This window comes from Cetorhinus maximus, chromosome 10, assembly GCF_964194155.1.
Source record: "Cetorhinus maximus chromosome 10, sCetMax3.hap1.1, whole genome shotgun sequence".
In the NCBI taxonomy this organism is placed as follows: Eukaryota; Metazoa; Chordata; class Chondrichthyes; order Lamniformes; family Cetorhinidae; genus Cetorhinus; species Cetorhinus maximus.
The window spans coordinates 97,202,367-97,215,363 of record NC_135888.1 but is presented as its reverse complement, the minus strand read 5'-3'; the positions used below and the strand labels follow the sequence as shown (position 1 = coordinate 97,215,363).

The window sequence follows — 12,997 nt, the reverse complement described above, 5'->3', positions numbered from 1 at the left end:
CTGGTCAATGCTAACCCCCCAGATGTTGATAGTGAGGGATTCAGTAATTGTAATGCCTTTGTTATCAAGGGAAAATACTTAGATTCTCTCTTGTTGGAGATGGTCTTTGCCTGGCACTTGTGTGGCGCAAATGTTACTTCCACTTGTCAGCCCAAGCCTCAATATTGTCCAGCCAGGTCTTGCTGCATATGGACACGGACAGCTTCATTACCTGAGGAGTCACAAATGGTACTGGTCATGTTGCAATCATCAGCGAACATCCCCACTTGACCTTAAGATGGAGGGAAGGTCGTTGGTGAAGCAACTAAAGATGATTGAGTCTTGGAAACCATCCTGAGGAACTTCTGCAGTGATGTCCTGGGATTGAGATGATTGACCTCCAACAACCATAACCATCTTCCTTTATGCTAGGTACAACTCCAACCAGTGGAGAGATCGCCCCTCCCACCTACCCCGATTCCCAATGACTTCAGTTTTGCTCGGGCTCCTTGATACCACACTTGGTCAAATGCTGACTTGATGTCAAAGTAACTCTTACCTCACCTCTTGAATTCAGCTCTTTTGTCTATGTTTGGACCAGTGCTGTAATGAGATCAGGAGCTGAGTGACCCTGGCGGAACTCAAACTGAGTGTCAGCGAGCAGGGCTGATTAAGTGCTGTTTGATAGACGAGGCTGAAGCATTTGCAACAATCTTCAGTCAGAAATGCCAAGTGGATGATCCATCTCAGCCTCCTGAAGTCCCTAGCATCAGTGCTACTTGTCTGTAGCTAATTCAATTCACATGATATCAAGAAATGGCTGAAGGCACTGGATACTGCAAAGATTATGGGCCCTGACAACATTCCAGCAAGTAGTACTGAAGACTTGAAAACGAGACCTTGCACCACTTTGCTGCTGATGGGGTGGTAATTGTGAGAGTTGGATTTGTTCTGCTTTCTGTAGACAGAACATATCTGGGCAGTTTTCCACATTGTCAGGTAGATGCCAGTGTTGTAGCTGTACTGGAATTGCTTGGCTAGGGGCACAGCTAGTTTTAGATCACAAGTCTTCAGTATTACTGCTGGAATGTTGTCAGGGCCCATAGTCTTTGCAGTATCCAGTACCTTCAGCCATTTTTTGATATCACGTCAAGTGAATCAAATTGGCTACAGACAAATATCACTGATGCTAGGGGCTTCAGGAGGCTGAGATGGATCATCCACTCGGCACTTCTGACTGAAGATTGTTGCAAATGCTTCAGCCTAGTCTTTTGCACTGATGTGCTGGGCTCCCTCATCATTGAGGCTGGGGATATCTGTGGAGCCTCCTCATCCTATTAGTTGTTTAACTATCCACCACAATTTACGATGTAATGTGGCAGGACTGCTTTGATCTGATCCATTGGTTGTGGGATTGCTTAGCACTGTATCAAATGCAGGCCAAACTGTGGAAGCAGCAAGCAGTCTTGTACTGTAGCTTCACCAGGATGATAACTCATTTTTAGGTATGCCTAGTGCTGCTCCTGCTCTCAGTGACCAACTTAAAACTTGACATCTTGTGCAATTCCTTCAGATCTTTTACTGTAACAAATTCAAAGCAATATCGACTAAACAATACTTGGTAGGTAGCTCATACTCTATAAACTACAGAAAAGATAACCCAGGTTAATGTTTTAACATGACCAATAGCCCAGCGTTGCATACATATACATTAGAACACGTTCTCCACAGGATTGCCGTCTTTATAGGAAACAATCTACAGCCACTCCCAGCTACCAATGGGTTTACATCTCCCAGTTTTATCGAGTCATAACATCAAGTGACTGTTGAAAGGCACTTTGCTCAGTTTTCAAAACCAACTACCAGCAATAAGGCCCACTCTGGTGACTTCTCCCCACAGCTTTGGCAGGGCAAATCTTCCAGAGTCTTTAGATTACTACAGGATGTGCCTCTTCAATCAGAGGCCGTCATCCTTCTAGTATTCTGCCTGCTAAATTTGTAATGCAATTCAAGCTATATTCTGCAAATTTTAGAGCTTCAAATGATAAAGAATATTAGAATGCAGTTTAAGCAAACTCATTTCACTTACCTCCTAAGATTATATTGGAAGGCCTCAAACTCTTCAGTCTTATGGAGTAGGCACATCATGCTGCTCCCTCTACTAGAGGATCTGAGAAACTACAGTGAGAAATATAAATCATGCTCTGCTTCAGTTGTTATCAATAACATTCATGCTGATCTCAATGTCTGCTAACTCTGATGTGATTTTTGGAGATTTCAGTTTCACCCTCACATTATGTTCACTCCAGTCACCCAGAATGAGGATGTTGTGTGTGTTAAAATTGGAATTTTATAAACATTCCCAACAACACTGATGCTCACTGAAAGTATCCATAAAAATGACCCAGTGTAATACTGCTCATTCCTAAAGGCTGAAATTGACCAAAAAACAATCTTCTCCCACTTTGTACTTGAATCTGATGTGCACATTTAGCCAAAAACTATTCTGGTGCCAATTCAGATTCTAAACTGATGCGCTTCACTGATTTTTTTTCCCTTGATGCAAATTGCCAATAGTAACAATTCCACTTGTATGTTCACAGAAAACTTTATACCTGCCATTCTAGCCTTGCAATTGAGTACAGAATACTTAAGCTTTCTTATAATATTCGTTGAAGCTTGCAGACCTCAAATAGTAGACATGGTTGTGACCATCTGTTACAGAAAAGGAATTCTTAAAGAAGTTTTAAATTGTTCAACCAAGATTTTGCAAAGCCATATATAAAATCTAAAAAATATACTCGCTGGAAAGTATTTATAAAATTCAAACTCTCTGGATGAAAAACTGACTTGGAATCAAGAGAATACTAGTGACAACTGGCAGAAACCAGCAGCTTATAGAAATGCAAGTAGATTGAACATGTAGCAGAGTTCCAGAAAATAGTTTTTTCAGAAATAAAAAAAATGGGCAACGCTTAGGTTTTTCAGTGATTAGTTTACCCAGCTCATGATACTGTATCATGAAGTATAATCCAGCCTGATAATCTTGCTTGTATGTAAAATGTGAATGGGAAATCAGCTGATCTGTCTGTTCCAATGATCAATAATGGTCTTACCCACACAGAAACCAATTATGGAAGAGATAAGTGGGCTTTTAATAAGAGTAGCCAGAACTCTAACCATATTACAGATTGATTTATCCCATCATTTTAATTTAATGCAAATGGTCAATGACATTTTTTCCAGAAATACCAGTGATTAGCAATAGTTTTTTCCTGAATATGAAAAAGATAAGTCAAAACAAAATCTCATGCCTATAGGTCATAATCTAACATAGTTTGATAAAGTCTACCGAATTGCCAAAGTGTGGCATGTGCCAAGAGAAAAACACAGAGGAATTAAACCGAAGTACTACACAGCTACACAAAATAACCAACCAGAATGTTTTGAACATCTTTGTCTTTAGTAAAAATGCAGAAACATGTGATCAAAAACATCAGGCTGTATTTATAACTTGCATCCCAAAAAAAGTGATAATTTGATGAAGCCAAATAATTAACCACCAGGAATGAAGACGCTAAAAATGAGGTACTGTTCATTTTTATTGAATATTAAGGTAAATATTTCACATTAATACAGGCTACATAAAGTAGAGCCACTATACGACATGAAATTTACTCTTGTTTTAACCCTTTTTAGTATGTAAACAATTATACATGTATTTACCACTCTAAAACATCTGGATTAATTCACATAATTATCTAGTCCTCGGCTGCATACAAGCAGTTTACAGTACTGTTTAGCCAGCAGCACAAGAATAGTTTGTCCCAAGTCTTAAGTCAAAATGGCTAAACTAACCAGAGAACCGAACCTGCTATGCAGGTGATCACTTTGTTCATAGACAGTGGTAAATCAATTAAGTTCATGCGTAACAGCCCACACAGAATTTCAGTTAGGCACATCAGAAAAGTTTTGTCCTGTTAATTTCTTCCCAGATCAACCTAGTTTCAATCTCAGAAAGACATGTCAGGAATTTGTGGGCATGCTTGCGTCCTCTAGTTGACATGGTTCAGATGCACGTTACCAATATGTGGTGCCCAGGTTCCAGGCCACACCTGCAAAAGTACATTAAAACTGGATGTTTATTTATGGCATATGTAATCCTGTTGGAGAAGCTTACTTGCAAGTAAATACCGTAGAACACTACTAGAAAAGCAAATTATTGCAGATGCTGGAAACCTAAAATCAAAACATAAAATGCTGGAAATACTCAGATCTGGCAGGAACTGTGGAGGGCGAAACAGTGTTATGTTTCAGGTCGATGACCTTATATTGGAACTAGAAAAAGTTAGAGAAGTAACCGGTTTAAAGCAAATAAAGAGACAGGAGAGTGGGGGTAGTGAAGAAAACAAACAGGAAGCTCTAATTGACAAGGAGAGATTAAGGGATGAGGCACAAGGCAAAACAAGGGTAGTATTGGGACAAATAAACAAACAAAAGATGTGTCTAAAGGTGGTGTAAATGGGAAAATGCAGCATCATTACCAACAGCTGCCAACCAAAAACGAACAAAACTGCAGCTGTCCCACACCCCCCGCCCTCAAAATGGGGGCAGGGATTTTGACCTGAAATTGTTGAACTCTCATGCTGAGTCCAGAAGGCTGTAAAGTGCCTAATGGAAAGATGAGGTGCGTTCCTTGAGCTTCAATGGAATAGTGTGGAAGGCCGAGGACAGAAGGGTCAGGGTGGGAGTGGAATGGGGAATTAAAATGACAGGTGACTGGAAGTTCAGGGTCATGCTTGTAAACTGAATGGAGGTGTTCTAAAAGCAGTAACCCAACCAGCATTTAGTCTCCCTGATGTAGGGGCATCTACTTAAAATGTAGACTCTTGTTTCTTTCTCCACAGATGCTGCCAGAAATGCTGGTTATTTCCAGTATTTTCTATTTTTATATCATAAAACATGAATCCAACTAAACACATTCCAATGTTAAGATTTGAAGGCTCTCAGGAGAAACTAAAGTCATTCCAGTAACAGACAAGGATGATTGTGTGCTTAATTCATGATCTGGAGCTTGTATCAAGTCAGTTACATTTTGTTGCCTTTCCTGCTACTGATCCGAATGATTTTTCTTTGTTTTTTTTAAAAATGTGTTTGCTTTGTTCTTACTTGCACCAACAACCCAATATTACCATTCAATGAATGTTCACTGCTACATATATTATCCAGAGCAGCAGTTATATTATGATGTAAGCAAATGTTGTTGTCACAATACAGTTATAAAGGCAAAAATAAACTTATCCCGGTCCATGCATATATTGTGACAATCGATACCCAATTGATAATTCAAATGGATACACCACTGTACATAGTACAAATAAGATTTTTGAGTGAAAGTATATTATTTCAATAGATGCTTAAGTTTTACTAAGTCACAGGGCAAATTTGAACTCACCCAGGCTAGACATTTGCCAAGCAAGTCAACAACTTTTGAATATCGGGCGGGGTGCAAAGAGATACAGTACGGTTATCAGTGTACATGTGGAAGTTGACTCTGCACTTGCACAAGTTGAGGAATAGTATGTAATTATATAGGTGAGATTCAAGGGTAGAATGCAGGTGGCAAATAGGAAAAAGTATTTGGGATGCAGGAACTGACTGGAACCATAAATGTGCAGTGAACACATCAAGGGTAAGGGACATTGAGTGGTCAGTGCCAAGGCAACAGAGTGGACAAGAACAATACGAAGGGGCAGCAAGCTCCAGATCTTGTCATATAGGATACAATTCATAACTTTGTGCATAGTAGTCTTGGTGCTGATATTTGATGAAAAGTCAGATTGGAGGGTGTGAACTGTGGGAGACAAGCATTCAGCTGCATGGCAGTGACAACATAAATGCCTCAGAGCAGAAAGCTGATACACAATGCTGGTTATACACTTTTTAAAATCAAATTCTTTTTTTATTATTCATTTTATGGGACATGGGTGTCAGTGGCTAGACCAGCATTTATCACCCATCCCTAATTGCCCTCAGGAAGGTGGTGGTGAGCCACCTTCTTTAGGCGCTGCAGTCCATGTGGTGTAGTTCCAGGATTTTGACACAACGACAGTGAAAGAACGGTGATATGCTTCCAAGTCAGGATGGTGAGTGGTTTGGAGGGGAACTTCCAGGTGGTGGTGTTCTCATGTGTCTGCTGCCCTTGTTCTTCTAGATGGTAGTGGTCGTGGGTTTGGAAGGTGCTGTCTAAGGAGCCTTGGTGAGTTCCTGCAGTGCATCTTGTAGATGGTACACACTGCTGCCACTGTGCGTCGGTAATGGAGGGAGTGAATATTTGTAGATGGAGTACCATCAAGCGGGCTGCTTTGTCCTGGATGGTGTCAAGCTTCATTTACTTTTGTAGTCCTGTTATGAACTTTAAAGAGATCTAAACCCCCATGTTGAGAGTGCTGAAAGTTCATTTTATTCTCACCTGTTGGGGGTCAGCATTCTCAGAGGAGTTTGTGACAACCTTTATCATAGGATTCCAGGCAGGGTCTGTAGCATGAAGTCCATTAAAAAGAGGAGCCCCTGGACCATCAGCCAACTGTGGATGTGGGGGAATCATAGCATTCCCATACATGGAAAGTGGCAAGCCCTGCTGAAAAGGAAATAAAATAATTCCAGGTTTCATGGAACAGCCACAAGTCTGTTGTAAAATCAGAAAAGAAACTTTAAGATTACTTATTTCTAGGGCAGCTTTCCAATGATTGTTTTCACATATAGGTAACAGTCTACTTATTTATAAGTTGGATAACTGGAGGAGATGGAGCCTTTATTTTATTGATGCATCACAACTAAACCATTGCCCAGTTAACTAACTGATACGTAGCAATTACTAACTTAAGTCAAATCAAATACATCATAACCCAAGTTAAATATTGCATTTTTTCTATATAGAATGTCAGCACTTAATATCAAGAAAATTATCTGTGCTGCGTGCTTTGTCTTTGTCAATGAAACACATGGATTGTAATCAAAGCAAAATGAATGAACCTATTTTAAGCAAAATAGCCAACTGTGATGGCCTATTAAGCCAGTAGGTGTAGTAGGGCAAGTTAATCATTCAAGTAAAGAAGTTAAAGCACAAAGGAAATAATAGTGAGCTTTCAAAGTAAGGGAGCAAAAAAAAAAGTCTTACTGATTACCTATTCATTTCCAATAAAAAAGAGTTAACCATGCTGTTCAAAACTCAAGCTTATGGGTGCATCAAATAGCACAGACTGTATCTACAGCATTAGATCCAGCCATTCCATCTAATGTAGGAAAAAGAAGTTATCTGCATTAAATTTCTGCCTTTGTATGTTTTGTGCTGCAGGGCTATGAAGTGAAGACGTAAAATCCAAACATGTTTGGGGCCAAATATGTAACAATTGCACTAACAATTACTCTAAATGAATGAAGAATCTCAGATTTATTGAGATGCTTAGGTTAGACTATTGTGATGAAAGTATAATCATTTTCATAATATTCTTCTGATTTATTGTGAAGCAGGTTTATGGGGTAAGTATAGTTGGGTATGTGTGTGATTAAGTTATATTTTGTAGTCAAGTTGGGTGCAAGCTTTAAATCAAAAGAAGCTAGGTGCTTGACATGCTAATGATTAAACATGGATACTGGCTGAGCATATAGGGTGTGAAGGGAATTTGCATTTTTAGATAAATGGAGGGATATGTGGATTTCAAAGGGTTCTTAGTCTGTTTCCAACTAGCCAGGTGAGCAAGGCTAAGGAATGTGTTTATTTTTCATAAAGGCTACTGGCAATAGTGGCAACATGAAAGTTTTTGTTATGAGGAAGATATCATTCAAAGACATATGGAACAATAGAATTTACATATTAAAAAGAGAGAAACATATATAAAGGAGAATGAAAGGCTATGTGAAGGTCATGTAAGATCTAGCAGGTATGTGTGAAATAGCCTTAATGAAGCCTCTAGCATTTGTGCATAAGTCTGTTATCTAATGAAACTGAAGTTGGGGAAAAGCCATTTGGAATTTCACCGTCCAGGGTATTGTGTTAGCTTGCCAAGTTTGTTTTAAATCTAAAATCTATTTTGGACCATTGCCTTAAAGTGGATGTAACTGGGGGTCAAGTTAATTGGGAATTTTAATTATTATTATAATAGTACGTAATTTGCAGTCTAATCTATGTGCTTGAAATATTTTATATTTTGTTAATAAATATTTTATTTAATTTTCAAATCTCTAAAGGTGTTGGTGGGCTTATGACTTCTGAATTCAGTGCTCACATCTCATAATAAATACAAATTGCAAAATCGTTGTGATAGCATGACCAAGTTTCCCTCATGATTAGGTCTGTCTGGCACACATCATCTGCCTCATCATAGCACTACTGTCATTCTTGCAGAGTTATAAAGCACAAACTTGAATATTACAGTTCAAATAAGGCTGGCAAGACTGAATCTTTCAGAAATTTCAATACTTGCATTTTTGCAATGGAAACTTACATTGAACTACCCGATAGCAAGTTTTTAAGCAAGTCCTTAAACTCAAAAAAAATATTAAATGTTAAAAGCACATCGGTCAGCCAGCATGTGTGGATAAGAAGCTCTGATGAAAGCTATATGCCTATTTCCTTTTATTCACCGCTGGGGTGTGGGCGTGCTGGCAGGCCCGAATAATCCACAACCCGAATAATCCACAGAAAGGAAGGAGTAGGCTTTCTTCCTTAACTGAATGCCTACGTAGTAACAAAACTCCCACAATCACAACAGGTAAAATTTGATCCAGCAATGACAAAGGAGTGACAATCTGTGTCCATGTCAGGATTGAGAGTGACTTGGAAGAGATCTTAAGAGGTGATGGTGTTCCCATGTTCCTGCTGTCCTTTTAGGCAGTAGGCATGAGAATTTGGGAGATGCTGCCAAAGAAACCCTGTAAAGTTGCTACAATGCATCCGGCAAATGGTACATTCTGTAGCTACAGTCCACTGGTGGTGGAGGAGGTGAGATACTCAGAATACACAGTCCCTGTTCTACTGCAGTGGCCATAGGATTTATATGGCTGGTCCAGTTGAATTTCCAGTCAATACTGACTCCCAGGATGTTGATAATGGGTCACTCAGCAATGATAATGTGCTGAATGTCAAGGGGAGTTGGTTAGGTTCTCACTTGCTAGGGATGGTCATTGCATGACAGTGTGTGGCCTAAATGTTACTTGTCACTTAGCACACCAAGCTTGGGTGTTGTCCAGGTATAACTATATGTGGGCATTCACTGATTTACTACAAACATGCTGAATTCACAAAATTAATTGTTTTGGAATGCAGTGTCTAGGTGTGCAAATGTAGACGATATTAGCAGATATCAACGAGAAAAAAAAGGCGAGGAGAAATATTGGCCAGGACATCAGAAGAATTCCCTCCTCTCCTTTGAATAGTCCCATGGGATCTTTAACATCCACTCAAACTAACCGAATAGGCAGAGGGAGCCACAACTTAACATCTCGCCCCATCCCCGTTCTGGCTGAGGTAGACTCGGTCTGCCTCCTCACTCTACCTGTAGTAAAATAAATGTTGGCACTCTGCTGTGGTTTGACGAATAATCATTGATCTCTGCCTTTGGGCAGAGAACTTGAGAAGAAGAAGATTCGTATGATGCAGAGGAAGTGCTGAATTGTGTATGCTACCTTGGGGTGAGACGTTAAGTTGTGGCTCCATCTGCCTATTCCATTAGTTTAAGTGGATGTTAAAGATCCCATGGTGCTATTCAAAAGGAGAGGAAATTCTTCTGGTGTCCTGGCCAATATCAATATGAGTGTGGAATTGCATTGAGCTGTTGTGGGAAACCCGAATTTGCTCTGTGTATTGTTAGTAACTTGTGACATTTTAATGTCATGACAACCTTTTGTTTCACCTATTCTCATGCAAAGTTGATCAGGTCATTTGCATGGGAGCTTTGTGTGTCTTAAGGATTATAATATGATAGTTTCTTGATCAGAAGTACTTAACTCCTATATCAGACTTCAAGCTTATAACAAAGTTAATAATGTGTTGGGGGGCCGATAGCTCAATTGGCTAGACAGCTAATGTGTGGATCAGGTTAATGCCAACAGCATTTGGTTAGGTCCGCGTGACAAAAAAAAGGGTGGTCCAGGATGAAATCAAAGGAACTAAAGCTTCATGACTAGAGTCAAAAAATCTTTATAGCTTGAATGAGACAAGATTGAAGCAACATTAATAGTAGTCAGCAGCTGCCATTATGTAGAAGTGTTACTTAAAACTAGCACCAGGACCAGAGGGAATGATCTCCCACAGTTCAAAGCAGCATCAAAATCTACATGAACTGCAATAGTTCAGTACATAAACGTTGCTATGATCCCAGCTATGAGAATACTGGACAAGCCAGATACTTAGGTTCTGGCTTGCTGGGCCATAATCGTTTAAAGAATGTAATGTGTGGAAGGACCAAGGGTAAGGAAATAAGCGGCAGGACTCAAAGGTTAAATGGAAACAAAAGAATTTTTACTATACAAACTTGAACAAAAACAAACAAGCAATTATGACTAAATAGGTACACTGAGCAAATAAAATAATGATTCTAAACAATATGAACTTCTACCTTAAACTCAATCCAACAGGCTTAGTCCAGCTTAGCGTTTTTACTGTGGCTTTCACTTTGATAGGATTTTAAACATACTCATACTCAGGAAGGCAGTTCCTTTCTCTCTGGGTCTGGCTGGACAGATCACAGCTCAGGTCGATGGTATATTCCTAACAATACGACATCCTGGCCCAAGTACAAGCATCGCTGATGGCCACACACCACGACTGACCAGACACATGTAGACAAGCACTTGGTGTTTATTCTGTAGGTGGACTTCTCTCTTTACAGGACTACTTGGTCCTACCCAATTCTCTAGAACACACTCTTCTCCTTTCTAAACATACAGAACAGAGTTTTCCGATCAAACACAACAGACTGGATGTCTGCAGTGTCCAGGTTAGCTTCTCTTAAACTTTTTCCTAAAAAAGTGTTCCTTTTATAGCATAGCTCCACCATCAGCAACTTTCTCCATAGCAACCTCAGGGTTTTCTTGCTTCTAAAAAGTCTCTCAGCTGGGAGAAATGTTCATGTATGGTTTGTAAACGCACAAAGGCATACTAAACCAAACCAAAAGTAAACAGCCCCCAATTCACCTAAAATTGAAACCAAAACTCTGCATTCTTAATATAAGTCACAACTGAGACAGTTATAACAACATGGAATGCAAAACCTCATGGCCAAGACAACACCACCCAAACTTTTCATATGTCTTAACCTCAATGTATATTGTAGAATTACATACAAATAAACAGGCAACGATCAAATGACAAGAAATGAGGCTACAGCTCAAGACCAGTAACTTGAGACTTAATTGGAGAACCTGGAGTTAAGCAGCGCAGATTAAAGGAGTTTTGGGGTAGAGCAGCAAGAACCCAAAGGAAGCGCAAATGTTAGGGAGCAAAGTAAAAAAAAAACTGAAGTGACATCAATACAAGGGAAGGTGCTAATTGGCAAGTAGTTAGTGAGTTTTTTTAAGTCTCTAATTTATTTATGTTAAGTTTAGTTAGTAATCTAATAAAGGCATGGCAGTGCACCTTAATTTCATGAAATGCACATTCTGTTCATGTGTGAATTCCTAGACAACCAGATGTGCAGTTGTCAGTTGGAGGAGGTCAAGCTCTGGGTTTCAGAGCTTAAGCAGCAGTTGGTGTCACTGCAGTGCTTCCACGAGGCTAAGAGCTAAATAAATATCACATTTCTAAAAGTGGACACGCTCCAATATGCACGAGAGTCCAAGCAGGGCAAGGCAGGTATTGCAAAGATCTCCCAGATGCATCTCACTCTGAATATTGCTGAGGTTGAAGGCTCCATTTGTAAATGCGGCCAGTGCCAAGTTCATGGTGCCACGGGTGGCTCAGCTGTGCAGGAGTGGGAGGAGGTGATGAGGTAAGCAATAGTGCTAGGCGATTCAAATCATATGGGGAACAGGCAGGTATGTTGCGTTCCTGATGGAGTCAAGGACATTATTGAGCAGCTGCAGAACATTCTGAGGTGAGGTGAGGTGGTGGTGGGAAGAGAGAGAGAGGAGAGAGAGAGAGAGAGAGAGAGAGAGAGAGACACAGAGAGAAGAGGATGAACAGCCAGAGGTCATGGTCCATATTGTTACCAATGCCATATGTAGAAAAAGGGATGAGTCCTGTAGGCAGATTTTAGGGAGCTGGGAAAGAAATTAAAAAGTGGAAGCTCAAAGGTAGTAATCTCCACATTACTCCTATTGCCATGTGCTGGTGCAAGTACAGGAATAAGAGTAAATGCAGCTAAATGTGTGGTTCAAGAGATGGTGGAGGAGGGCTTTAGGTTTCTGGGAGCATTGGGACTGGTTTCAGGGAGATGGGTACTGTACAAACCAGATGGATTGCGCCTCAACAGGTCCAGGACCAATATCTTGACAGGTGGTTTGCTAGTGCTGTTGAGGAGAATTTAAACTAATTTGGTAGAGGAATGGGAACTTAAGTGTAGATTCAGATGGAAGAAAAACAAAGCCAGAAATAGAAGATAGATTAGTGTTATGGACTTGATTTTCCAAATAGGTTTCTGATAAGAAACAGTGAACTTTATTTACAGGGCTTCAGCAGCAGTTACATGCTTCCATCAAGAACCACAACTAGACAAACTTCACCCCTAAGGTTCCTTGCACTTTGGGCTGATTCACTGTCATGTGATACCACACAGTATAATAAGTCTTACAGCTACACTTTTGACATTCCTTAAAGCTACAGTTACTACACTCCTCCCCCTTAATTTTTTTTTGTACAAATTTGTATTTACAAGAACTACATTCATGACATTACAAATATATACACACAGGTTATAAAATTATAAGTTCAGTCTCTCCGGTGGTTTTCTGATCTGGGTGGAACGTTGTAGCTCCATGACTTTAGAATCTCTCACTGAATCTTCATTTTCTGGAACCA

At 39.9% G+C, this 12,997-nt stretch overlaps 1 protein-coding gene across 12 annotated transcripts in view; it reads right to left on the bottom strand.

Moving 5' to 3' along the window:
- Positions 1-3,568: 3,568 nt before the first annotated feature.
- The window catches only part of ankhd1 (ankyrin repeat and KH domain containing 1), a 199,595-nt gene continuing 190,166 nt past the window's right edge, over positions 3,569-12,997 (bottom strand). For 9 of the 12 annotated variants that reach the window (XM_078550823.1, XM_078550826.1, XM_078550825.1 and 6 more), the window contains 2 exons: positions 6,452-6,619; positions 3,569-4,094 (listed from right to left, as the gene is read on the bottom strand). In XM_078550823.1, coding sequence (XP_078406949.1) covers positions 4,035-4,094; positions 6,452-6,619 — 228 coding nt within the window. In that variant the 3' untranslated portion in view covers positions 3,569-4,034. The remainder of the gene's footprint in view (positions 4,095-6,451; positions 6,620-12,997) is intronic. The other 3 variants (XM_078550831.1, XM_078550832.1, XM_078550827.1) reach the window with 2 other exon arrangements.